Source organism: Atheta coriaria, unplaced genomic scaffold (assembly GCF_025399875.1).
Source record: "Atheta coriaria isolate IRGN ID8LTWV9N9 unplaced genomic scaffold, Caltech_Dcor_3.1 hic_scaffold_7_pilon, whole genome shotgun sequence".
Classification (NCBI taxonomy): domain Eukaryota; kingdom Metazoa; phylum Arthropoda; class Insecta; order Coleoptera; family Staphylinidae; genus Dalotia; species Dalotia coriaria.
This window is the reverse complement of record NW_027045449.1, coordinates 3,092,897-3,118,479: the sequence shown is the minus strand read 5'-3', so window position 1 is coordinate 3,118,479 and position 25,583 is coordinate 3,092,897. Positions and strand designations below refer to the sequence as shown.

The window sequence follows — 25,583 nt, the reverse complement described above, 5'->3', positions numbered from 1 at the left end:
TGCGTTTCATTTTTATATTCATAAAAACATAAGCGTATTCTCTCAAAAATTTAACAAAAATAAATAAATTCTTAATTAAACGACTATTTATGTGTTAATCATAAATATCACCAGTCCGCGGCTCTTTTTGCTTGTACTGCGCTTCTGCTGTTTCTTCGAAATCAATTCTTTTCCTTTTAATAGTATCCAACTGATGATAATTCGGAACATTTTGAAGATGCTGACTAAGATTCCTCCTTATATTCAATCGTTCATGAATACAATCATTATCCTCAGTATGATTTGCAACTCGTGGCATTCCCTGCCTTTCGTAAATGTGTTGTTGAATCATTTGATTCTTTAACTGAGCTATATGCATGTTCATTGGATTATATTCGACGTAGTTATCCTGGTGACTGGCAATATCTTCACAATTTTGTTTAGATCCACCATAATAATCAGACTTATCATAAACCCATTTAGGTACTGCTCTACGTGGACCAACATTTGAACCTGCGTCTGCATGATTTGAAATTGGATAGTATTCCTCACATGTGGAAGATCCTTGAGCGGCGGGAGGACCGTCACACGTCTGTTTGTGGAGCACATTTGAAGCCCCTGGACTAGTCAACTGATGCTGTAGCATCATGCGTTGTGAAGCAACTGGTCCTTCAATACTCAAGTATGGATTCCTACGCATGACAACTGGATCAAAATGCCTTGATTTGAAATATTCATTAGCAGCAGTTGAAGTAGAATTATAACTTGATGGCATTGATGATTGGAAATGTTCGCCTGGGTAATCTATTCCATCATTATTCTTTAAATAGCGTTTGTGAAGGAAATAATCTCTTTTGAACTTTGCAGATGTCACATTAGGAAGTCCATGGGAAATATTTGCTTGTTGCCTCATATGATCTTGATCATATAAGTGTGACGGTTCTACATTCGGATAATATGGTACTCCGTGATGCTGCATGATCAAAGAAGGTTGTATCTCGGATTGAGGTTGTGGCGAGGGTTGTTGATGTGCTTGAATATGAGTCTGTAGTCCCCGAAATGTCTTGTACTCTTTGCTACAGTAGCTACACTTGTACTCCTTTTTTTCTTTAACTGGTTTGATAAAACTATAAAGACACAAATATATAATCAGCTGTATTGTTTAAAAATGTGGGCTAGCAACGTACTTGCCGTTCAGATCGTGGGAATTCATCACGTGATACTTCATCCCATTAGGATTTTTGTAGCTTTTAGTGCAACCCCGCACGGGACAAGCGTATTTTTTAATCTTTACCGCATTCATCACACTCTTTGTATCGCAATCCTGAATCGGTTCTGGCGGGCTCATATCAGGACCATACCAGTATGCTTTACTGTGTGTAAGTATGTTTAATTACAGTTTTCCGTAAAATAAATGATAATTCTACATACCTTATCGGCCTCTTTAACGGGCGATCCGTTGTTGTGTCGTGGACCAAAAGAGAAACATCATCTAAGAATTTAAAGACTTTTTGTTTCATAAATTGTTTAATAGTTACTTGCTTACCATTTTTGAACTCATTGTTCTTCAAACATTGCTCCTCCTTTTTTCTGACTTCAGCTATGTCCTCATCCTTGCCATATTGTAAAATTAAACTCATGGGGATGCCTTTGGTAGGAAACTCGTCGTCGTCAGATTCCAAGTAGTTCTTGATTTCATCTTGATCTGCATCAAAATCTATAAATAAACAATGTGATACCAGTGATCAAAACCACCAAAAGGTTTATTTATTGCAATTTCTTCAAACCTATATGAACTGCCTCAATGTGCAATATTAAATTATGAATATTATCAAACGTCTTTCCGCAATTATCATATCTGCAAACGTTTGACAAATAACCATCCATTTCAAATGCGGTTATTAGTTTTATACCGCATTTCTACCGCATGCAACAATTCTCATCTAACTACATTCATAGTTGGCTCTTCACAAAACAAAACGAGGCATATAAAAAAAACTTGAATTTTTATCGTATAAAAGAAATATTCCATGCGAATACTACAACCATGTATTTACATAGAGATGCGCAGGTAAATTATTGTGTGAACGCAATGTTTATGTTTTGTACTCAATCGGACACGGCTATCGTTTATCGCGAAGTGTACTCACTAACACCAACAAACAACTTTACCGATGCAAACGCAAAATGTGCCGTAAAAACCGCGCTGCGAATATATTGCAATTTTGTGCATGTAGGCGCCATCTTGCCTCAAACTATAGTTACGAGTATAAAACTGACAAGGACACATTATCAATTCAATTCAATCTCACTGCTGGAAGTAAACAAGAATTAAATGCAAATAGTATGCTACACGTTAATTTAAAAATAAAACAAAATGTCGTTTTCTTGTAGCATTCAAATTAAACTTTATTTCGTAAGCATTTGTGTTATTTCTGGATGAATGTGATTCTGTAACGTATATCGTTCGTTTTGTACATTTATTTAATAATCATAATTATTGTCTTCATGTTATTAAAATGCACTTGACCATATTCAGTTAATTACAACAACAAATTGCGGTATGAAGGCATTGTCACTTCATTCACCTACGAAGTACAGAAATTAGTAAACTACACAAAGCCCTCAACATACATTTTACTGCAAGATCTATAATAATGCAATTGAGTTACGTTCGTTTCTAGATTCGCCTCCATGTATAAACAAAAGTTTCGTTGCAAAGAACAGATGCATGTCTTTAACATAATAATAACAGAAACTGATTGCAAAGCGTAATATAAAGTTCAAAGGTAATAAAATTCTCATTATTTATATGTACCTTAAACTAGTATTTCATTTCGTTTATGTATTTAAATATGTATATATTTATATATTTATATATAATTTGTTAATCACCATTGTTGATACGTTTGTGTTACCATTCCGCGATCACATGATTATAATGCATTAAAGATTTTACAAAGTAGGAGCGTTTCTACATTACATATGGCTGTAAGATAATGGCGGACTGACTTGGTCTTAACGCGCTGTTATAACAATTATTTATTATGAAATGGCACAATTAATCATCAAATTATAATAAGAAAACACATTATGGTATAGCGTATTAAAAAAATCCATGGCAGTTGTAAAGATGTGTAACTGTGTATGTTTGATGGTAACAGTATTCTTTCATGTACCAATTTGGGAGTTAAGTATTAAAATATTAGTTAACATCAAGATAAGATAACTAATGAACATGCAGATAACATTTCGTTACAAATTATTTTCGTCTCGGTCTGAACACAAATAAGAACACACAAAAATATTAATATGAGCTACGCGGTTTCATTGTTTTCATTATCTCCTTATATTCTATTATAGGAATCCTCCCTAAAACAAACAAAACACACAACTATTTAGTATTCTCATAATCTACAATGCAGACACACTCACACTTACGTCTTATTAAATCCGAGCATTGCGTTAAACTTGCGTTAGTATTAAGAGTCGTTATTTATAATAATATAAGCAATATCAGTCTAATAATTCCCTTAACAAATTAATTAGTATACGTGTTACATTAGACTATTTACAATGAGTACACACAGCTTCAACATTGCAATTATATTTACAAGATATGCATCATCGCTCACTTCACTCTCATTGCTCATTCATTACGATTAGGACTACTGGCTAAATTGCTTTTTGATAGATGGTTTTGCAGCAATACATTAATTGGCAAATTGGCATTAGTTGTATGTTATATATATACATAACTGGATAACATTAAATGGACAATCAACAATCAAGTTCGCACCACACCTGCGCTTAGATTTTTAGTCAAAGCAAGAGCAACGTGAGCAAACCAAGGAAAGAGCAACACGCACAATCGAGTAGATGGGTGCGCGTTGCGGTGCCGGACGAGGAAGGTTTCGGATGGATTATGTTCACGGGAGGTGGCGGAATGATTTCATCGAATTGATCGGAATCTGTGAATATTAACGAGGACGGAATCCAACTGTGTCTATCCGTTAATAGTAAGCATCAAAACAAACGATGAAGAAGAAACAATTACTGTTAGTATGCGTGCTATTGTCTCAGAGTACTCACCGGTAGCAAGCTTTCACGTTGACGCCAGATATAGCAGTGCTGCCCATATCCAGCAGGTAGGAGTCCTGCAATTCAAAGCCGTGGATGCATCCTTTGAAGTTTTCGGTAAAGCGGTCTCTTGTCATTTCCCTATTGTTGGGAGTTCCGCCTAAAAAATATTGATTACAGTAATCACGCATACAAAAAAGAGTAGACTAATGGTACCTAAGTAAATATTCCCACTGCAATTCAATTGATTGGTAATGCCTGGGGCTTCGCCATGTTCTACATAGTCACTATCCACTTCGATGGAACCTTCGCGTCCACTGCGCTTTAGAATGACTCTGTGACGAGTACCATCATCAATACGTACTTTCTCATTGCGGATGATTGCTGGCCCATTGCCCAAATCATAACTGAACTCCAAATATCCATTCACGACTAGAAGAATTACACATTAAGAGATTGAAAAAATAAGCAATTATGGGGCCTTACGTGCTAAGGCGATGTAATCCTCTCCAGAAGTATCATACTGTCTCTGACCCTGCCAGAAAATCAGACCATTGCTGGAGTTCGTCGATAATTCCAACGCAATCACCTCCTCTTTTTCGTCATTCGAATGATCTAGCCTGTCCTTACTAAATTCAATATATCCGTTTCCATTGAAATTGGCATCATTTCTGATTGTTGCCGGATGTTCACAATTAATTCCTGTGTAGCCCATTGGACAGTGACAGACATATTGGCTTGATGTGCCCTCGCACGTACCATGGTTTTGACAGGGCCTCAAATGATCGCACTGATTTGGTGGAATTTCGCAGTTATCGCCGCTGAATCCATTAACACAAGAACATTTATATTCGACAGGTGAAAGTGGATAACACTGCCCGTTATTTCGGCATGGGATGCTGGAACAGCCAGTTTTTCTTGTGTCGTATCTCTGCACGTCCCCGAATGCGCTCACGTCGTTATCTGAGTCATGATCAAATCCGTCATCTACCGAACTGCAATCCTGAACGTTCGAAGCGTCTTGGGCCGAATGGATTGGATGAATATCCAAGCTAGACACACTAACTTCAGAAATACAGCCATTGAAACCTTCGTCAACACCAATGCCATGATTCAGTTTGATTTTCTCCGTATCGTAACCGCCGATGAAGAAAGGTGTACGAAGTTGCAGTGCTCTGTGAATACCACTTGATTTGCCAATGACGACATTGTCTCCATTAACAATCAATCGTCCTTCATTAACTGATCGGCTTGCTGTTATGATGACCCATTTATTAGGTACCAGTTCATTTTCACTCTTGATGATCACTGGGCCTGAAAATATATCATAAATTATATATAAGAAAATAGAAGAAATAGTCTTATCATGTTAAAATCTTTACCATTATAGCTATCATCAGCTGCTTCAATATTAATAATAAATTGTTAGTAAATGTGGTTATATTTTAAGAGTAACATTTCTCATGTACTTACCATTGCCAACATCAAATCTGAATTGTAAGTGCCTGTCTTTCACTGCTAAACTCACAAAATCGCCATCTCCCTCTTCCGTCTCACCGCAATAGGCAATCAAACCATCACTCGTATCTCTAGGCTTTATTTTCATTGAGATTTTAAGACGCCTAACTTGATTTGGTGTAGGATACGCAATGTAAGCATTCTTTGAAAACGCTGGCTCAATGATTTCGACTGTGCGTTCACAATGCCTACCAACACGACCTATCGGACATTTACATTGATAGCTATCATCAGTTTCGACGCATGAACCGACTCCACAAGTGTCTGCAACATTTATTTAAATGAAACAAAACTATTTTAAACAATAAATATTGATAACTTACGGGCATTGCAAGATTCTGCTCCGATTTTGTTACAGGTAGGGCCGCTAATGCCTGTCGGACAGATACAAGTAAATCCTTCTTTGGTTAATGCTCCTTGGCACATTCCGTGATTTTCGCAAGGATTTTCCGAGCATGTTTCGCAGTTTGTGATACCTTTCTTGCCAATCGCTTCTCTAGAGATATCAACGATGGCATGGCCTATTTTGAATGCAGCGATACAACCCACCATTCCCTTGTTGCTGCCCACCAATGGCGAAATTTGATCAAAGCTTGGTACACCACCCAAGTACAGGGGTTCGGAGAGTGACAAAGATGAATATTTACTACTGGCTAAAGCAGTAAATGGTCCCTCGCCATCAACGTACATGGTTACCTTTCTCCTCATACGAATGATCTTGATAGTGTGCCATTCGTGCATCGTCAATGGTCGCTCACTATTGACAACAGCGGAGGAGTTTTGACCCATATTGTATTTGAATTCGGGAATACCGTTGCGCAGTGCGAGGGAAATAAAGTCACCGTCGGATGCATTACGTTTATGACCATTGTACAGGATCAAACCATCATGATTCTCCGGCTTGAATGAAATCTCCAAGGTGAACTGAAGATACGAATCGGGAAGTGGTACCAATTCAATGTAGCTGGTTGGTGCTTGTGTGAAATAGGGAACCACGCCCTCAATAATCAAAATATTCTTTGCTTGTAGAGTTTTATGAGGATTTGATGATGTGCAAATGTAAGTACCGGCATCATTAACACCAACATTTTTCAATTGTATTGAGTGCTGAAAATAGCAACCAATAATTAATACAAAACAACCAAGATTAAGTAATAATTTCTTACGCTGTGTATGTCAATTCCTTTAGGTAACAGGCCTTTATCTTTGGTCCACGTGAAAGTTACGGGTGCATCTAATTGGGTTTCACAAGCCAGTACAACCGTTGAACCCGCCATTGCCGTTTTTGTATTCACATTATCGTTGTTCATATCATCACTCACATCAATAAAGTGATCTTTATGGTAGAATCCTTCGTATCCTCTCGCTTCACACCTGTATACGCCGTTGTTTTCAGGTCTGATGGAATGGAATGTCAGTTGTCCGCCATTAATTTTAACGTTGTCCGCTTTGCGTCCGTTCAATTTGGTCCAGATTACAATGACGCCAGGTTCATTGGATCTACAGTAGATCTCCACATTATCACCCGACCGTGGCGTTGGTGTTGATGCGTGAATGTCCAGTTCCGGTTTTGATGGCTTCTGCGCTTCTTTCCGCACTGGGAAAATCATTAATTAATTTCAATGAAAATTTCTGAGTGTGAACAAAATAATGGTCATAAACCAACAAAAGTCAGTGTTTCTGTTATTAATAAAAAATGCCAAGTGCTATAATAATGTTTCTTTCAGAAATCATGAATATGTACTATTAATTATGATATTGGACTGTGATATGTGTTTTATATCATGAATAATCATTGTTAGTTAAATGCAAACAACCAGTCAATTACTTTGCACGCTAAAATGCTAACCTAATATCGCAAAGAATGAAATGAAATTTTGCTCCCTTCTTGAATTGAATCTAGAATGAATTTCTGTAAGAATTATTATTATTGCACTTGTCGTGTATAAATCAAACGCTATTTGAAAGCTTTTCGTATGGTTTACAGATCATTATTCTTAGTCAAACTACGTCCCATACACATAGACCGTGAGCCCAAAACAGAACAAAAGCAAATATAAAATTTAAAAAAACAGACCCCTGAAGTTGTCCATGCATAAAATACAGGGACAATTACATGAACAAAATGGTGCACATGCTAGTAATAAATAACGGTTTTTTAGTAACTCAACCACAAAAATTTTAATCGACACGTACCGACGTGCAGGGAGACAAATTGCCTCGGTGATCCTGGCGCCGTTGATTCACAGTAATATTCACCGCTATCTGCGGAGGAGACATTGTAAATTCTAAGTTCTTCACCGTACGTTCCGCTCTGGCTATGATGGGCTGGTAATTGAGCGTTGTGTTTTGACCAATACACCCGTGAATTTCCGGCGTTGCAGGTCAGTGTTACTGTGTCCCCAACTTGAGCATTTTGATGTTTGTTCGTATTTGGTGGTTGAGAGTTATCGTCTATAAATATTTAATAGAATAATTAGTAAATGGTTTCTAGAATATTGTGTGTCATAGGCCGGAAGAAGGTCCAGCGGAATAACATAGATGTTGTTGTAATGTACCTTGGACAACAACCTCCGCAACAGCATCAGCTTCTCCAATACTGTTTACAGCCCTGCATCTGTATGTGCCCGCATCGGATAGTTGAATACCTCGGAAATGCAAAAGACCATCCCTAGCATAAACATTATTAGACAATGCTCGATTATGTCCCGTCCAGGTAATATTGATGGGTTGATCGCCTGTTGCGCTACATTCGATGGTAGCGTCCGCTCCAGGACGAACAATTTGCCTCGGTGGTTGTAATCTGATTCGGGGTATCGCTGTAATAAATGAAACGCAAATGATTTCACACATTGTTTTCCAAAATCATACACAAAAATAGCGATTTATGATTGGGATGAGTCATGATTGAAATGAGTTGAAAATCCGTGTTTTGCTTGCGCATCGTACCTCTCAAAGCGCACAATTCTTCTTCGGCTAATAATGCGAGAGTAAACAAAGAAAGAAATTCGTTTCAATACATTGACAAAATCAGATGCTGCACAAAATAGTCAAAGCCTTGCAAACTACATCTATTGGAATATCAAGTGTGAACGTGTGTACTTACTTAAGACTTTCAAGTTCGCGACTACCCTGAAAATAGTCTTGTTCGTGATGGTCGATCGTCCCAAGCAGTTGTACTCGCCAGCGTCGGTGGGATGCGTATTGTCCAAGATCAAAGTGCCATTTTGAACATAAAAGTTTGTGGGTAAGGGTTTACCGCCAATTCGGATCCAGGTGGTGTGAATCGGTTCGCCTTCTAAAAGGGGACATGTCCGCAAATAAGCCATTTGGATTTATAGCCGCAACTTGCTCGTTGATTCTATTTACCGTTGTTGTCAATGTTACACCGCAGCTCCGCTCGGTTTCCGGCTGGCACGATAAACGTTTTATTCTGAATGGGGCGCAGAGGCTCGTTATTTTTCAAACGCGACTCGCCGGTACCGCCAGGATCTTCATCTATATATGTATTAACATCATTTAGAACTTGCATTACTTACATCCCTATTACATTCAGTTTTCGGCGTATACCTCGAACTACTAGCATGCCTGTTAATCAACAACCACTGACAGACAATAAATGCCTTTCATCGGTCATTAACAACATTTGTTGCAAGTGACGCACATGTGATGTGCTACGTTCTAAGCGTAAAGCAATAAAGAGAGTACAAGTGCAGGTGCAATGTGTTTACAATATAAATAAAGACTTTATTACCAATTGGGATTGCACATTTAATTCAAACACAACTTAGAATGTGTGCTGACACCCCAATTGGTTATAACTCCTTGATAGTGTTAGAAATTATAAAATTTAACTGTGAATAGCAGGAAATAATGTGCGGGTGCCATGATACTGTACAATCTCCCACTCACCTTTGCTTTGCGTACGATTGCCTAAACCCCCCGGGGTTAGTAAGGAAATCATGAAAAACCACCCATTAAAATGTTTATATTAACTGTACAATATTACTTGTGATTCTATTAAAGCTTGAAGTAAATGAAACTTTATTTTAAAATCTCACCGGTAATATCACCTCGTGATGGGAAATCATTGGTGACAATTAACTCAATCCTCTCTTCACTTACTCCAGCGTCGCTTCTACCCGAACAGATGTAAGTACCTTCATCGTCCTCGGTTGCCTGTGTAATTTCTTTCACCGCATGATTCGTGAAGGTTCTGTGTTGGCTTTCAGGGCTGAGACCAGACAAACCACTATAAAATGACCTTTAGATACATTTGAGACCACCCTTTAATATTAAATTATAGATAATTACTCTCTACGCGTGTGCGCTACCCATTCAACGCTCGGTTGAGGCGAGCCGTGGCCTGTACATTCCAAGCGTACATATTCGCCACGCTGGACTTTCAACATTGACTCAGATGGATTGATGCGAACTGTTGGTAATTCACGTACAACAATTGAAGCAATTGATGTCACCCTCCCTGCATCGTTCTCAGCCGTACATTCGTATTCGCCTGCATCTTCCAAACGAATTTCCATCAGGCTTAAAACATACATGAGACTTAAAAGTACGTCAACATCCAAGAAATCATAATCAATGAAAACGCATATGACAAGACACAGTATCCCTTAAGCAGTAAATATAAACCAAGGATAAGAAGAATAACCAAGCCCACTCTCACTGAGGGCGGCAGCATTTTAAAACTAATCAATTTTGACACTATATGTCACTACGGACAACCTAATTACCTTATCACACCGCGGGCAACAGAAGCTTGGTGAGATATAGGTCTGTTATCCACTCGTCTCCAGCTGAGATCCGGCATGGGAACACCTGCTGTAACTCTGCATTGCACCATCACCCTATCACCGGCTGTAACCACCTGAGTCGTATTCGGATAAATCGAAACACTCGGCGGCACCCGGCGATCAACCTCGATGAGGACGCTGCCTTGAGCGAGACCGAGTCCGTTTTGTGCCAAACAAGAATAAAGTCCACGATCGCCAAACTGCACATTTCTCAACCGCAGGACCGGATCCGAAGGATTCACGTAATCAGGCATTGGTTCATTGACCTTGGTCCATTTGACGGTAGGCGTGGGTGATCCAGTAAACTCACAAGTTACTTCAATATTAGTTCCTTGATTCACGTGTTCGTTGCTTTGAGCAATGGAGACGGTCGGCGGAAATGAGTTGCTTCTGTGTACAATCGTTACATTGGCGTATGCGCGTCCCACTGCTCCAAATTCCGTGACGCCATTGCAAATATAAATTCCAGAGTCTTCTGGCTGTGCATTATTGACAATAAGCAAACCGTGTTCATCTCGGTGATTGTAGGGAATCTGCCCGCGTTCCTTTGACCATGTGATACCACCTCGGGCGGCACCACCTGCTTCACAATGTAGGGTGAAGGATTCACCAGCACTGCCGTAGTAACTGCTGGGGGTAATAATCGGTTGAATGGATGGTTCCAGACTGCTCTTCACGACAATCCTCGCTCTCGCTGAATGCGTTCCTAAATTATTCTTGGCCACACACTCATACTCGCCTTCATCGTACTTCATTGCTCTATCGATGCGGAAGATTCCATTGTGGAATGTGTGCTGTAACAAAAAGAAGGTCTAAATGAAACTGCTTACCTTTTAATCCAAACAAATTCTTACCGGGCTAAGAATGTCTCGGGTAAGTTTAATCCATTCCAAAGATGGCTCCGGATTGCCGGTTGCTTGGCAACGAACTTCAATCGGTTCCCCTTCCGTGATGTTCAAATATTGTGGATAGACCATTGCTTGTGGAGACGTAGGAGAGTTTCCTAAATAGAAATAAATGTTCAAAACACATTCAGTTAAAAAAGTATGTAAAATATTATTATTGTTATTAGTCTTTGCGTGGTTTACCTGGAACGTTAACTAAACTCTTCGGAAAAGCTAAGTTTTTGTTATAAGTTGTTAGTATTAGTTATTAGATAATTTCAAATTATAAAAACTTACCACCAACAACCAAGTTAACACGCTCTTCAACAATGGATACATTATCGTCGGCTTGGCAAATGTAGGTTCCGGAATCGCTCACTTGAAGATTCGTGATTACCAAACGACCACGCCTGTCATCAATTGCTCGATTGGGTAGATTTCCGTGGGCCCGGCTCCAATTGAGCCTGACATCCTAAAATTACCAAATCATACAAACTCATATCGTAAAATGGACGCGAATATTAATACGTACGTTGTTCACAGTGGAGCTAGCGGAGCAAGTATACGTTACAGACTGTCCCACTTCCTGAATAATCAAACTTGGTTGACTGATTTGTACTGTAATCGTAGGAATATTTGGATTCGGATCTATTGGTGGCCTTTCAGTAGAGGTTACTGTAAATAATTTAAAAGTTTTCGAGTTAAACACGTTTTCAATCAACGAAATTTAAAATTACTATAATGCTCGCATTGTCGCCCGCTGAATCCTTCACGGCATTCACAGACAACGCTGGCTGATTCGTAATCGTAGTGACAGGAACGATCGTTGTCGTTGCACGGACACTTGTTGCATGAGCCCAAAGGTCCCGATCCCAAGTCGTTGAAGTCTCTGTAGTAACCCAAAGCGCAAGATTCGCAAGATGTTCCGCTATAATGCTATTCAAGCACAAAAAATACTTATTAATTTGTTGTATGTCGTAAAATCTACGAAACTTACGCGTGGACAGCTGCAAACTTCTACATTTGTAGCTTTTGGTTGACCTGTGTTCTGATCGAAAGTTGTATCTAATGTAACATCGCTAATGAAAGAACTAGCAGTGTCAGATGATAAACGCGCCCGAATAAGAATTGAGTTCACATTCGCTAACACTTTCAGAATGTCCTCCCTGGAAGCTGGTTTCGGTGCAGATCGATGATCAAGTCTTTGCCAGTTTGCACTGGGACTCAAAGTAACCGAGACTTTCTGTAAAGACATCACGTTAATGATACTTTAGTAAATTACAATGTGAAAGGCAACTAACATTGGCAAAATTAGGTTGTAATTGTCTTGGATTGGTCCAGAAGATACTAATACCATGTCCATTAATGATGACATCTTGGTCCCTAATGTAGTAAGCATCCGGTCGTTGAGTATACCTTTGAATAAACTCTAATTTTCCTCCGTAAGATGTAATTTTTGAGCCAGTGAATTGCCTCGGCAATGACCACATCAAGCGCTGATTCATGCTTGGTCTAAATGTAAAACCAATTTCGTTGGACTGAATGTTCAACTCAAACGAATTAGAAATCCGTTCAGTTTGAGCCCTAATCAAAACAGAGAATAAAATAGGTGCCATAATAGCATACTAGCAATAAAGACTTACGAATCAGTTAATGTAATACCATGACTGTCGTCATCGAGAATCTGAATCGGTATTTGAGTGATGTACAAGTTGCTCTCTCTACAGTCAGAAACAACACCCGAACAGAAACAGGACTGACAACCCTCAGCGACAGATCCGTTCAAACCAAAAGTACCCTCTCGGCATCGATCACAGTTAGGACCTTCTACGTTAGTTTTACACTGGCACACACCACCGAAGCAATCGTTAGAAATAGAACCATCGGGATTGCATCTGCACGCTTCTGAAGTTTGACCACCACCGCCAATAAATCTGCATGGAACTCTATTTGATGGATCTCCTTCGTAACCAGGAAGGCACGTGTCACAGTTAGGTCCGGTTGTGGAATCTCTGCAGTTGTAGCATTCGCCGGTTTCCGGATCGCATTCGTTCGATAAACCATTGCATTGACAAACTTCACAGGTACCTAGGTAAATACCACCGATGGCACGAGTGTAACCAACTTCGCAGTCTTCACACGATAATCCCTTGTAACCAGTTGGACAATAACATTGTTCAACTGACATTGCTTTTTCTCTTCCGGTATTCCGTTCATCTGCAATATCCAAACTCACTGATTGTAGCGCAGCTTCGCGTGTGCTCGTTGTATAAGTTGCTTTAATCAAAATGGCTTCAACATCAGCTAGAGCCATCATTAGGTGTTCGCGGTCAATCTTTTGGCCATCAGAGCGCTGCCAGTATTGTTCCAGTAGAGGCACAGTCAATGTTTGCACCGTATTCGGCGGGGGTTGTTCTCGGGCAAAATAAGTCAATGTAATGTGATTGGAACTGATAAGTTCAACATCAGGCGCATTGTTCTTTGAGCTAAGGCCACCAGGAGTTGGTACATAACGCAAACTGTATCTCAAGTTTCCACCATAGGATGTTATCTTATTACCGAGGAACCTTGACGGTAACGACCAGTAGTAAACGTCCGGACGCCTGAAGTTATTGTATATAATTTCTCTCGCATTTGTATCCAAGATAATTCCGTCCTCAATATGCGTGTTGATGTGGTTTGATTCAACAAGTTTAAATTCTTGCTTGGATCGAGTGAACGCAGCGTTAATGCTATCTCTGTACCAATTTGAACTGATGCATTGTTCGGTGATCCCCATGCAGAAACATGAGATGCATCCGAATTGATTCTCGCTGGCGAGGTGGAAAGTATTATTCTTGCAATTGTTACAAGTTCGGCCCATTGTGTTGATCTAAATAACACAACACACTATGTTATCCCTGTTTTATGATTTTTGGTCAACAATAACTTACAGAAGATCATTTAAGTTAGCATTTTGAAACGGGATTAATAAATATGTTAGTATAATGTTCCAGAAATTATTAAACTACTTCAGGTACCTTGCATTGACATTGTCCATACGCGTCCACTCCAGTTGACCCTTCAGCACTGCAGCGACTCGTAGCTGGTTTACAGGAATCACCGGCAAGTAATGGATTTCCAGTGTAGCCATGAGCGCAATGTTCGCATCGTCGTCCCATATACTCCGGGGGACAATTACATGTTACTTGACCGTCAGTGTCCAGGGAACAAGTTGAAGCGAATCTAAGACAGACATACGTAATTAATCATTGTCCCTATAACACTTTATGGCAATTTTACTGGTTGCGTGGATCGGTCAGTGGGCAGGGACAAACTTGACATGCGATTCCTCTTGAAGGATCACCATAATAACCGGATGGACATGTTTCCACTTCTTTGTAGCACTGTCCAAGCCATGGACCGTTGCGATGACGAGAGTATCCAGCATCACAAGTCTAAACAAGTAGTTCATTGCAATAATTTGAATTAACCTATTTTACTTAAATAATTTACCTCACAAGACAAACCACTATGTCCAGTCGGACAAGCACACTCTTCCACGAACGTTGCTTTACCTAAATCTGTATTCCTAACTGCCGCAGAATCCATTTCAATTTTATTAATGTTCGTATCTAAATGTCCTTCAATATATTGCAATTTGATTAGAATATTCTCAACCGATGCCAGGGCCATCATGATTTCCTCGCGAGTTGCCAATGTTTCTGGTCTAGACTCAGATCGCTTTACCCATTCGCCAAAGAAGAATCGAACAATAACTTCAGCACGAGTACCCGCATGATATTGTTCACCAATGTACAACAAGGTGTATCCATTACCAATTAAAATAACATTTGGTGCGGTGATAGGCCTACCATTGCCTTCATACAGTAATTGATACTTCAAATACCCGCCATAACTCTTCAATTGATTGCCGTGGTAATTTTCGGGCAGCGCAAAATAAGGAATAACATTCGGTTGTAACAATTCTCCGCGTGGAAGCTGCGCGTGAACACCATTCAAACCGGGTACGGGTGTAAGTCGTGGTTCAGCACCTTTGTAAATCGGCTCGTCCCGGACATCAACCACACCAGAATGTGGGTCGATTCGAACTCCAAGCGCCTTGTGCGCATCGAAAGGTGGCGGTAGATGATACGTGAATAAGTTAGCAGATGAACATTCGCTGGTCACGCCGAAACAGAAACATGCAATGCATTCGCTGGGACTGCGCGCTTCCGAGTTGAAGAATCCCTTCGTGCAAACACCGGTCGGTGGGTTAACCACCAGGATAGTATCCGGCACCGCAAGAACCGATCCCTTGATGTTAATACCCTCACAGGAATAGGCGCCTTGATCAGATTCCTGAATATCCGCGCAAATCAATGTACCCACGCCATTGACGCTAGTCGTGCGACACTTTTCAGGAATATGTCCCCAATTCAAGCGCCAGATAATCTCTGGCACCGGAATACCCACAGCCGTGCAAGTAATCTGGAATGTCTGACCGATTTCCAAGTGCATCATCGGTGGTGGTGGACGCATGATATTCACGGGCATGCAACCGATTTCGTCACTGCCGTCATTGCAGTCGTTGTGCAAATCACAATGGAAACTCTTCGGTATGCATTGATTACCAGACTTGCACGCATATTGCACGGGACTGCAAGCTTGGCCAGGTTCCCGAACACCGCAATTCATTTCGTCGCCATTATCGCCACAGTCGTCTTCGGAGTCGCACACCCACGTCTTGAGAATGCAGCGTTTGTTCGGGCAACGGAATTCGTTCGGTTCGCATCCATGTGGATCTTTAAACACAAACATAAATAGCAAAATACACACGCAGGAAAATAAAATGTTGCGCGTGACTTACTGCATCTGGTTTCATCCGATCCGTCCGAGCAATCTTCGCGGCCGTTGCAGACGAGATGTTTGTCGATGCATTCGCCGTTCGCACAAGTGGCTTGGTACAAACCGCAGGCTGTGACCGGGCGAGGAGTCGGCGCAACATCTAAAGGAATATTTCATTATTACATCATCACTTTATCGTGCACCACAACATATTTATTACGACACAAATGATGTAGTAGCAAACTTACCAAATGTTTTATTTATAATTGTAAGCAGAGCAAAAACATTACATTTAATACATTGTGAATTCTATTAGTACTTTAACTGTTACCTGTGCCATGATACTCTGTCTCAATCTGTGGTAAAACACCATATTTTACAAATCCATGCCTCCACGCTGCATGGCATCACATGTTTTAGTAAACAATTCAATTGAAAGCAACAATAAATAAATAAACAAATATCACTTACAAGGATTGACCTCTAGATGCACTTGAATCTGCGCACCGGGAGTATGAGCTGGTATACCAATGGCGGAACAAATGTACGCTCCGCTATGGTTGCGCTGAATGTTGGGCATTTCCAAGCGTCCGTTTACGTCCCGGGATCCTGGCGGCAGAGGAAGTCCGTTGCCGCGCGTCCAACGAACCTTGGCGCGCATGGGTCCCTCGTCACGGCATTGGAACACAACCTCACGACCTACATGCACATTCAATTGTTAACACTCTTCATTGTTACAGTCACTGCAAGAATCCTCATGCAACGGATCCACCCCCAGATCAACCTGTTAAACTGTTACCATTTTATTTTAAATATACCACCCTGTTATTTTTGAGCATTCCGGTAAACATTCGTATACAAAATAAATAATAAGAATAATAATAAATAGTTAAATGATGTTTTGAGTTGTGTTGAGTGCTTCCAAATTCCACGAATGATGATTTTATAATGAATGTTTTATTCCATTGATTATTGCGAGAAATCTAAATAAAATAAAAACACGTAGCCCTTCTGCCTTAACAATCACAAAGAAGCAAAAATGTATTATAGGATTACACATCTACCTTGAGTTTATCAAAACAATAAAATAAATGCAAGAAATTTAATATAATTTTGAAGTTTTTTGATAAACTCGTATAGATTTTCTTGTAGCCCATAAAAAATTAGAAGCCCATCGGAAAAGAGAAATTTAAATTGTAATTAAAACATTCCATTGAATAATACGGAAATAGAAGAGGTCAAGGAATTCCTATATCTAGGAAGTATAATTGACATAAAAGGGGGGACCGACGCAGATATAAACAACAGAATAAAGAAAGCCCAGCAATCCTTCAGAATGCTGAGCACAGTATGGAAGTCAAGCGTCTATACACTAAGAACAAAACTGCGCATATTCCGCACAAATGTAAAATCCACCCTTTTATATGGATGCGAAACATGGAGGTCAACGAGCTCAAGCACACACAAACTCCAAACCTTCATAAACAAGTGCTTGAGAATGATCTTGCGCATATTCTGGCCAATGACAATCTCCAACGATGAGTTGCACCGTCGATGTGATGAAACTCCCATTATAAATCAAATACGCAAGAGAAAATGGGGGTGGATTGGGCACATCTTGAGAAGAGACGCCGGAGATATCGCCAGAAATGCGCTAGAATGGAACCCACAGGGGAAGAGAAGGGTTGGTAGACCGGCCAATACCTGGCGAAGATCCACAATAGAGGAGCTCCGAAACCAAAATATGGGCTGGAACGAAGCAAAGGCGGTTGCCCGAAACAGAGTCCGTTGGAGGGCGCTTAGTGAGGCTCTATGCTCCACATAGGAGCCAAGAACATTATATATATATATATTGAATAATACGACTCAAAGATTGAGAACAAGACTTAATAATGGCGGCATGACTAATGAACCAAAGTGTTGCGAGAGATTTTGTTCATTCCTTTCAGTTCAAAGTTACTCACCAATTCTATAATTGCCTGTTTGATAGTTCGACATAGAAAGGGGCAAATAAAGATGTAATTAGTAACATATTTACAATGTCAAAGATTCGCAGATTTCTACGCTCATCTCTTAACGTTATATTTCCTTCACCACTACCTCAACTACCCTTAAATATGTACACTATCCATAAATTACTCCTTTTCCATTAAAAAATTCTACTGATTGTAAAAAAACATGTTAATGATAAAAATGGTAACTTACTTTCTTTGATTTCCTGTTGACTTGGGTATGTCCTTAAGGCAAGACCATTGGTGGTATCATCTGTGAAATTAAATTATAACTAATAAAAAGAGTAAAATTACATATTAACAGTAAAATATTTAGCAACATTAGACAGTTAAATCGTTTTTCTTTAACATATTTTAGTTCAATATCAACAACATTATTATACAGGTGTAAATTGTTGTGAGTGGCATTAATCTGTTATGTATCTTGTATGGCGACATGTCTTACTGTAGAAAAAGTCAGGACAATCAGCTTCGTCACTTCTGTCCAACGGACAATCAACGCGGCCATTGCACACTAAAGATTTAGCTATACACGGCCCATTTTCACAACGGAACTCATCACGGGTGCACTTTGGTTCTTCGACTGTGTTTTACAATTAATTTCAACGTCAAGTAAAGAAACAAGAAGTAAAGTGTATATAGAAGTATAATACTTACCACAGTTGTCTTCATCAGATGCGTCCGGGCAATCCACGCGACTGTCGCAGTACTTCGCGTCAGGATAACAATGGCGGCTGCTACGACAAGACCGGTATCCAGGTGGACAATGATGTTGTGTCGGTGGTCGGTATGGATCCTCCGGATCCAAGACTGGTGGACGAGTGGGACATTGGTGTTCATCAGAGCCGTCTCTGCACTCCGGGCGGCCGTTGCAATGCAAATGGGCCGGAATACAATCGCCATCTCGGCACTCGAACTGATGGGGGGCACAACCACCTGTTGCGGATATAAACACACGCTGATGTTAGTCAGAAATACAACGCGATATATACGCATCATACCAAATTTACTGCAAACTATCTAACATCGCAACACAACCTATTTGCATCAATATATTTAAATGTAACACAGTAGTTAGTTTTACATAATTAATCGATTGTCTATCAATTTTACCGCTAGTCATTTAATTCCTACAGAGATGATAATAAATACGAAATAACAACAAATTTCAACTTAACGAATGTAAATAGAATATATATATATATATATATATAGATAGAAATATACTAAACATATAGAAATATGGTGCATAATAAAGTGCATTAAATTTATAAACGCTCATGCAAAAATAACCACGTCGAACACATTGAGGGCGCAAAGATAAAAACTGAATTAAAACTCAACAAAATCGAATAGTTTTGCGTGGTGTGTCGTGTGTATTGTTGCGAATGCTTCGGCTGCATTGTTACAACAGTCGGCGTAAATAGAAAGAGCTTTCCAATTAAAATTTCATTATAAATAAACTGCAAATATTAATAGAATTCAATTTAAAAATGCATTTATGACGTACAGTTATCCTGAATATTTCACTATTAAACTAGGAACGCGGTGAATGTATGTGCAAGCTTCGATTTAATTTTGAAAAGATGTGATTTACAATAAAGCTAATATTGATACAATTCGACGCGCAACAATTTTATGTACATGTTGGGAAGAAAATAATTGAATGGTGTTAAAAAGTGCCCAACATAAATTGAAATTGCTTTGACCCAAAAGTAAAAGTTTTGTAAAATAAAAAAATTTGGTTTTACGAGTGAAACAAGAATTCAATATTATTTTTCATATTTTTATGTTTACATGAATAGAATAGATTAAAGTTTAAAAAATATTATGTGCGCTTGTTTCGCTCGCATTAAAAATGTAAAAATCAACTGAAAAAACACATTTCACTCTAAGTTACAATCAAAAATTACACATTAATCAACGGCATCTGTAATATACTCTACCTACGACCCTATATAATACCCAAAATATACATAGGTTCGAAATAATCGTACACAATACAAGAATTTACTAAAATAACGTTTTCTTCCTTTGTTTCGATTAAATAATTAGAAAAGTTTTGTGTGTAGCTTCTCACATGTCTCAAATGAAATATCAAAACACTGTAATTTTACTAAAACTGTATCGGTACGAGTATTTCTCATCGATACGTTCGTTCGTCAAATATCTGCTCTATGAAATACACACCAATAGCTAAAAATCGAATGTATGTATATGTATAATAGTATAATTCAACGAGAGTTAAGAGGTAAAAAACACATCGCACGTATAAGTATAATTCTACCCAAAATTGGCTAACCGATGTGGCAGTTTTGTTCGTCTGAAAAGTCCCGGCAGTCGTAGTAATTGTCGCAGCGCAGATTCGCGGCGACGCAAGCCCCGTCCGCACACTGGAACCACTCGGGATCGGCGCACGTCTCTGGCCAAAAAGGGGGCCAGAAAATAACACGGTCGGTGTTATTTATAGAAATTTCCAATCACACATTCAATGCACTCACACACGCCAACACACGCAGCTCGAGTGTGTTGCAGTTATGAGATAATCGCATAAAACAAATTTCAAGAGAACATAAAACTTACCACAACTCTGCTCATCGGAACCATCACGACAGTCCTGGTAACCATTGCAGACCTTGGATTGATGAATACAGGTACCATCCGAGCATCGATGGCTACCAGCTGGACATGGTGGATTAATCACTGGACAATCATATTCATCCAAACCGTTGTTACAATCCCTACGACCATCACACTTTCTATCCAGTGGTATGCATTCGTTATCTTCGCATTGGAATTCGTCTGCTTCACACTCTAATTCTGTAAGCAACAATATATTAATCAGTAAATATTTTAGATTTATATTTACAATGTGTCACATCATGTTATTATGATAACTTACGACAACCACGTTCATCGGAACTATCCGGGCAATCGCTGTGACCATCACACTGGTTCGATATATTGATACAGGTCTTATCATCACATTCAAATTCATCATCACCACATGTAGCATCTAATACAGCAAAATAAAATTGTGATATAAATAAAATCGATAAAAACATGCTAAAAATTAGAAAATAAATTAAATTTACAGTCATCCCAAGCAAAGCTTTACAAATATTCAAATATTGCTACCCCCACCAATTTTAAAAGGTCTTAAACAACATACGACATGAACGTTCATCGGAGCCGTCCGCACAATCTCGATGTCCATCGCAAACAACTTTCGAGTTCAAGCACAGCCCATTTTCACATCGGAATTGACCATGCGGGCAATGATGGACTAAATACAAATATACTCAGAATTACCCCCCAATCTATCAATAATTATTTGGTTAATTTGTAAATTGTTTCAGTAGGCACCACACACCAAATATTAAACTCTTTATCAAAGAGTTGGTAATTTATTAGGTGATTATTGTTTTTATTTGATTTTTTCTCGCTATGAGTTTGTCTCATACCACATCCATGCTCATCTGAGCCATCACTGCAGTCCACACGTCGATCACAACGCTGTGTGTCCGGAATGCAATCGCCCGTGTTGCATTTGAACTGACTCGGAGCGCACACCCCGCAGTTCGTCTCATCGGTGCCGTCAATGCAATCGAATATGCCATCGCAGACGACCGCATTGTTCACGCAGGTGCCGTCGTGACACGTGAACTTGCACGCTTCTAATAACCCACCAACAAGTCACACAGATAAAATAGCAGAAAAACAACACACAGAAGCAAACACAAGCAATTGTTACAATATTTAATGAATGATTTATGAATTGAAATAAATGGAACACTAACCACAGTTGTTCTCGTCGGAACCATCAATGCAATCAGTGTAATTATCGCAACGATAGATTTTCTCTATACACTGGCCGTTATTGCACAAGAAATGATTTTCTCCAGCACAGACTTCGCTAGGCTCTGATACGGAAATGGCGATATGGTGAAGTGAAAACAAATGAAAGCAACACATTAGTCATAAACAGCTGCAATGTTTCAACAAGTAGCTGATGTGATCGCTCAAAAACTGACAGATACTCAAAATAAACATCAAAAACCGAAAATTTGAAAAATTGAAAAAAATTGTTACCCGGTTCATAAGTACAATCAAGTTCGTCATTGCCACTTGGACAGTCCTTAATCTGGTTGCATCGTTTATAATCTTCGATGCAGTATCCTGCGGCGCATTCAAATTCGGACTCGGCACATCCACCTGTGTTATCAATATATTTCACGAGTTGTAGTAAAACGTAATTGCACGAAATAAATAAATAAAACTCGCAAGCAATATCGCACGCGGCAAATGTTAGTCTATACCAGGTTTTATAGTAAAATTTGATGTACTATTCGACGTGGCACGGCCAATATCCTGCTTTAAAATTAGCCTTTATGCGTATGTAAAGCTTAATTTCGTTGCAGAGCAAACATTATGCAAACTGCGAATACTGCACAAGCCGTACCCAGCAACTAGCGTTTTGAAAAGAGCCTCAAAACGCAGGAAAATTCGCAGAAAAGATACCCACAGTAATTGTCCAGTTAAGTATTTAGCATTTACTAAAGTTGCAGAAATAGAAACTAAATTACAGTCACGTTAGAAAATTAACATTTTTCAAACGAAAAAAAAAACACTAGAGAAAAACAAAAGGAAATTGGAAGAAAAAAGAAGAGAGTATAAAACAAATTGTTTGGTCCCGAAAAGTGTCAAAGTGAGTTGTGTTACCTGTACCGTCTGGGTTAAATATATTTGCGGGCGGCGCAAGGGCAACTCCCGAAATTTCTTTGCATTGCTCTTCGTCTGAATGGTCAGCGCAATCGTATTGACCATCACATTGTTCGGTTAGTGGTATGCATTTTTCGTTATTCCAACATCGGAACTCCTTATCGTACATGCATTTCAGATAGGTGTCTAAATATATGCAAATCGTAATACATGCAAACATCATGCACACAACCAACACCGGCAGGGCAACCGGAAACAAAAATTAAAATCAACACCTAAATAATAAAATCAACCAGAGGAAAATAAATTAAAAAAGAATAACAACCATGAAGGAACTAAAGAAATTGGGTACAAAAACAAAATATGTTTCAATATCCCAGGAAGATTTAAGAATAAACGAAAAAAATATTTTCAAAGAGAGCCACCCCCTTACCGCGACACTTAGCAGGATCCTCATCGCTACCATCTTTACAATCCTTCTCCCCATCACAACAGTAAACCGATTCAATGCAATCCCCGTTCGAGCAACGAAACATGCCATCAGGACATTTCCCTAAATTAACCATAATCAATGATTGTGTGATTGTGATAGTAGTAATGCAGCCAACACCAAAACAAGATGTCGAATTTAAAAAAAAAGTAAACAATTGACTAACCGCAGTTCTCTTCGTCTTCGTTGTGCTCACAATCTTGTACACCATTACACTGTTTATCCAAGTTAAGACACGTGCCGTTGCTACAGCGGAACTGATCGCTCGAGCAACAATTCAACTCGTCGGACTTGTCCGCACAGTCATTTCTCCCGTTGCAGAATAAGATTTGATCAATGCATGTGCCATCACGGCAGGGTTTTTGATGATGTTGGCAATGCCCGGGCGCTAATTCAAAAAATATTTACATGTAATAAAAATTTTTCTAAAAAAAATCGAGAAACCTTCACCAAAAAATAAAAATAATAATAATAATAATAACTACCACCACTACCATTATCATATCACTAAACCCAGTTTTCTCAAAATGCTTAGAAATAAAAATGACCAGCACCCATTCAATTTACCCCCTTAAACCCCTGTAATATTTGTTTGTTTATATTTCAGCGCATTGTATTCCTATTCCTATTTTTGTTAAATCAACTTGTGTGTATCTACCTAATGTTTGCACAATCGTTCGGTTATAATTTTCGCAATTTCGTTCGTCGCTGCGGTCTTGACAGTTACTCCTTCCGTCGCAGCGTAGATGTCCTCGAATGCACGCGCCATTGTCACAGACAAAGTGATTAGGCGGGCACGCTGAAAATCAGAAATGGACCATGCCAATAGATCGAGATAAGTTCAAATAACATCTTGTTATTGACACCACTAGACACGAAAAAGAGAGAAATCGAGTATTATTCACGATGAGTGCATAGTAGAGATCATTTTCTGGATGATGAAGTGAGATTTAATCACAATGAGAAAGTAAAATCTCTTCAAGAGATAAAAATAGTCATTTTGTTGAAGAAAAACATAAATCCAAATCAAATATTATCATGTCAGTTGTAATATCATTATTTAACGACCGGATAATATTTGATAAGCTATTGAACATTTTGCTAATTAATTTTCCCAATAATTGAGTGTTAGAAATTCAATATTCGATTTTGAATTTACTCGTGAACATGTAATCCCCAGTTAGTCACAATCGTGGCGAATATAATTGATAAATTCATCAATTATCAACAAATACAGAAAAAATAGAGAAAAATCACACGAGTGGATATAGAATTAGTCACCAAATGATTTGTTGAAAATTTAAGACAACAAATAAAATACCATATCTAAGCCTAAATGTGGAGGAACGAATAGATGACCATAGTAATAATTAGCACGAGTGTTGATTGCTGTTGTTGATTTGGATGATCCATGGAACTTACGGCAATTTCGTTCGTCAGCGCCGTCATTGCAATCCGGACGTGAATCGCATCGTTGCGCTTGCGGTATGCACATGCCGTCCCCGCATTGAAATTCTGTGCGATTACATTTTAGATCTAAACATGCAAGGTATATTTATGCATCAATTGCGGTCGTCGAATTCGAACAACGAATTGTGCGATGTTGAAGAAGAACAATATAAATTTATATCTTTTATATGCGCTTTTTTGAGCTATCAGAGCAAATTTTCATTTTTGTGCAAAGTAATTTTGCATTCATTTTAATTTTACAAATTGGGCCAACATGAAATATTGGCCCACCTTAAACCACAGTTAAACGTTAAAGCCACGCAATACTGCAGAAAATGCGCAAAACCTCATATTGCATTCACCTAAACGTAATTACAGACAACAATCGCTGTTTGGCAAATGTGTAGCATCATGCAAAATATTGACATGCTCAAGTGCTCAAGCTCAAACAATTTTCGGCTGCAAGAAATCGTCATGCTTATCGTTGCAAAAAAATAAATAAAAACTCCAAAAACAGAAATTCAAGCTGAAAATGTACTCACGAGATGTTGTTTGACAACCGTACTCGTCCTCGCCTCTTTCGCAGTCCGCCCTGTGATCACAACGGCGGCTATTATCGATACATTGACCGTTGTCACATCTAAATTGTCCGGATTGGCATGCTTTCGCTGGAAAACGAAATAAATAAAAATTAGAATAAAGCCAAAGCAGGGAAAACTGGGATTGGTCGAATAAACACGCCAGTATTAAGTGACAAGAATGTGACCACCAAGGAAAATAAACAGCAAATCATACATATATCACGCTTAAA

The 25,583-nt window shown here is 39.0% G+C and overlaps 2 protein-coding genes and 1 long non-coding RNA gene across 5 annotated transcripts in view; 1 reads left to right on the top strand and 2 right to left on the bottom strand.

Annotated features, from left to right (window-relative positions):
• Nucleotides 1-2,115, bottom strand: LOC135795472 (uncharacterized). The gene is made up of 5 exons (XM_065307154.1): nt 1,767-2,115; nt 1,526-1,696; nt 1,411-1,471; nt 1,167-1,352; nt 1-1,106 (listed from the first exon to the last, which is right to left on the bottom strand). The coding sequence occupies exons 1-5, from the start codon at nt 1,864-1,866 to the stop codon at nt 95-97; spliced, it is 1,530 nt and encodes a 509-aa protein (XP_065163226.1). The 5' UTR covers nt 1,867-2,115; the 3' UTR covers nt 1-94.
• Nucleotides 2,116-2,362: 247 nt separating this feature from the next.
• Nucleotides 2,363-25,583, bottom strand: part of trol (terribly reduced optic lobes) — an 87,670-nt gene continuing 64,449 nt past the window's right edge. Inside the window, exons 8-54 of one of the 2 annotated variants that reach the window (XR_010549255.1) lie at nt 25,315-25,440; nt 24,746-24,859; nt 23,982-24,122; nt 23,490-23,711; nt 23,267-23,386; nt 22,834-23,019; nt 22,204-22,326; nt 21,912-22,034; nt 21,576-21,788; nt 21,284-21,397; nt 21,014-21,127; nt 20,695-20,931; nt 18,769-19,047; nt 18,557-18,694; nt 18,305-18,364; nt 18,064-18,078; nt 16,571-16,798; nt 16,431-16,496; nt 16,122-16,229; nt 14,768-16,056; nt 14,555-14,709; nt 14,293-14,497; nt 12,916-14,144; nt 12,574-12,856; nt 12,270-12,515; nt 12,010-12,208; nt 11,805-11,947; nt 11,570-11,744; nt 11,477-11,506; nt 11,243-11,391; nt 10,329-11,182; nt 9,892-10,122; nt 9,639-9,841; nt 9,490-9,510; nt 8,947-9,075; nt 8,684-8,875; nt 8,136-8,396; nt 7,774-8,031; nt 7,655-7,714; nt 6,744-7,174; nt 5,901-6,684; nt 5,533-5,841; nt 4,546-5,373; nt 4,276-4,491; nt 4,072-4,219; nt 3,421-3,979; nt 2,363-3,351 (exon numbers count right to left, since the gene is read on the bottom strand). Coding sequence is in view for 1 of the 2 variants with exons in the window: in XM_065308120.1 (XP_065164192.1) it covers nt 3,327-3,351; nt 4,072-4,219; nt 4,276-4,491; nt 4,546-5,373; nt 5,533-5,841; nt 5,901-6,684; nt 6,744-7,174; nt 7,655-7,714; nt 7,774-8,031; nt 8,136-8,396; nt 8,684-8,875; nt 8,947-9,075; nt 9,490-9,510; nt 9,639-9,841; nt 9,892-10,122; nt 10,329-11,182; nt 11,243-11,391; nt 11,477-11,506; nt 11,570-11,744; nt 11,805-11,947; nt 12,010-12,208; nt 12,270-12,515; nt 12,574-12,856; nt 12,916-14,144; nt 14,293-14,497; nt 14,555-14,709; nt 14,768-16,056; nt 16,122-16,229; nt 16,431-16,496; nt 16,571-16,798; nt 18,064-18,078; nt 18,305-18,364; nt 18,557-18,694; nt 18,769-19,047; nt 20,695-20,931; nt 21,014-21,127; nt 21,284-21,397; nt 21,576-21,788; nt 21,912-22,034; nt 22,204-22,326; nt 22,834-23,019; nt 23,267-23,386; nt 23,490-23,711; nt 23,982-24,122; nt 24,746-24,859; nt 25,315-25,440 (11,780 nt within the window). In the remaining variant the exon portion in view is untranslated. The remainder of the gene's footprint in view (nt 3,352-3,420; nt 3,980-4,071; nt 4,220-4,275; nt 4,492-4,545; nt 5,374-5,532; nt 5,842-5,900; nt 6,685-6,743; nt 7,175-7,654; nt 7,715-7,773; nt 8,032-8,135; nt 8,397-8,683; nt 8,876-8,946; nt 9,076-9,489; nt 9,511-9,638; nt 9,842-9,891; nt 10,123-10,328; nt 11,183-11,242; nt 11,392-11,476; nt 11,507-11,569; nt 11,745-11,804; nt 11,948-12,009; nt 12,209-12,269; nt 12,516-12,573; nt 12,857-12,915; nt 14,145-14,292; nt 14,498-14,554; nt 14,710-14,767; nt 16,057-16,121; nt 16,230-16,430; nt 16,497-16,570; nt 16,799-18,063; nt 18,079-18,304; nt 18,365-18,556; nt 18,695-18,768; nt 19,048-20,694; nt 20,932-21,013; nt 21,128-21,283; nt 21,398-21,575; nt 21,789-21,911; nt 22,035-22,203; nt 22,327-22,833; nt 23,020-23,266; nt 23,387-23,489; nt 23,712-23,981; nt 24,123-24,745; nt 24,860-25,314; nt 25,441-25,583) is intronic. The other variant, XM_065308120.1, reaches the window with a different exon arrangement.
• LOC135796192 (uncharacterized) lies at nt 22,325-23,284 on the top strand. Of its 2 annotated transcripts, none has more exons than XR_010549257.1 (3): nt 22,325-22,418; nt 22,533-22,949; nt 23,012-23,284. It is a non-coding gene; the product is annotated as an uncharacterized lncRNA (long non-coding RNA). The 2 variants fall into 2 exon arrangements; XR_010549256.1 differs by having other exon boundaries at nt 22,533-22,956; nt 23,016-23,284.

Coding starts and splice junctions, on each gene's coding strand:
- LOC135795472 (XM_065307154.1), bottom strand. CDS start 1,866: ATGGATGGTTATTTGTCAAACGTTTGCAGATATGATAATTGCGGAAAG. Junction 1,697..1,766: donor CATTGAGGCAGTTCATATAG/GTTTGAAGAAAT, acceptor GTTTATTTATAG/ATTTTGATGCAGATCAAGAT. Junction 1,107..1,166: donor TCCCACGATCTGAACGGCAA/GTACGTTGCTAG, acceptor GTGTCTTTATAG/TTTTATCAAACCAGTTAAAG.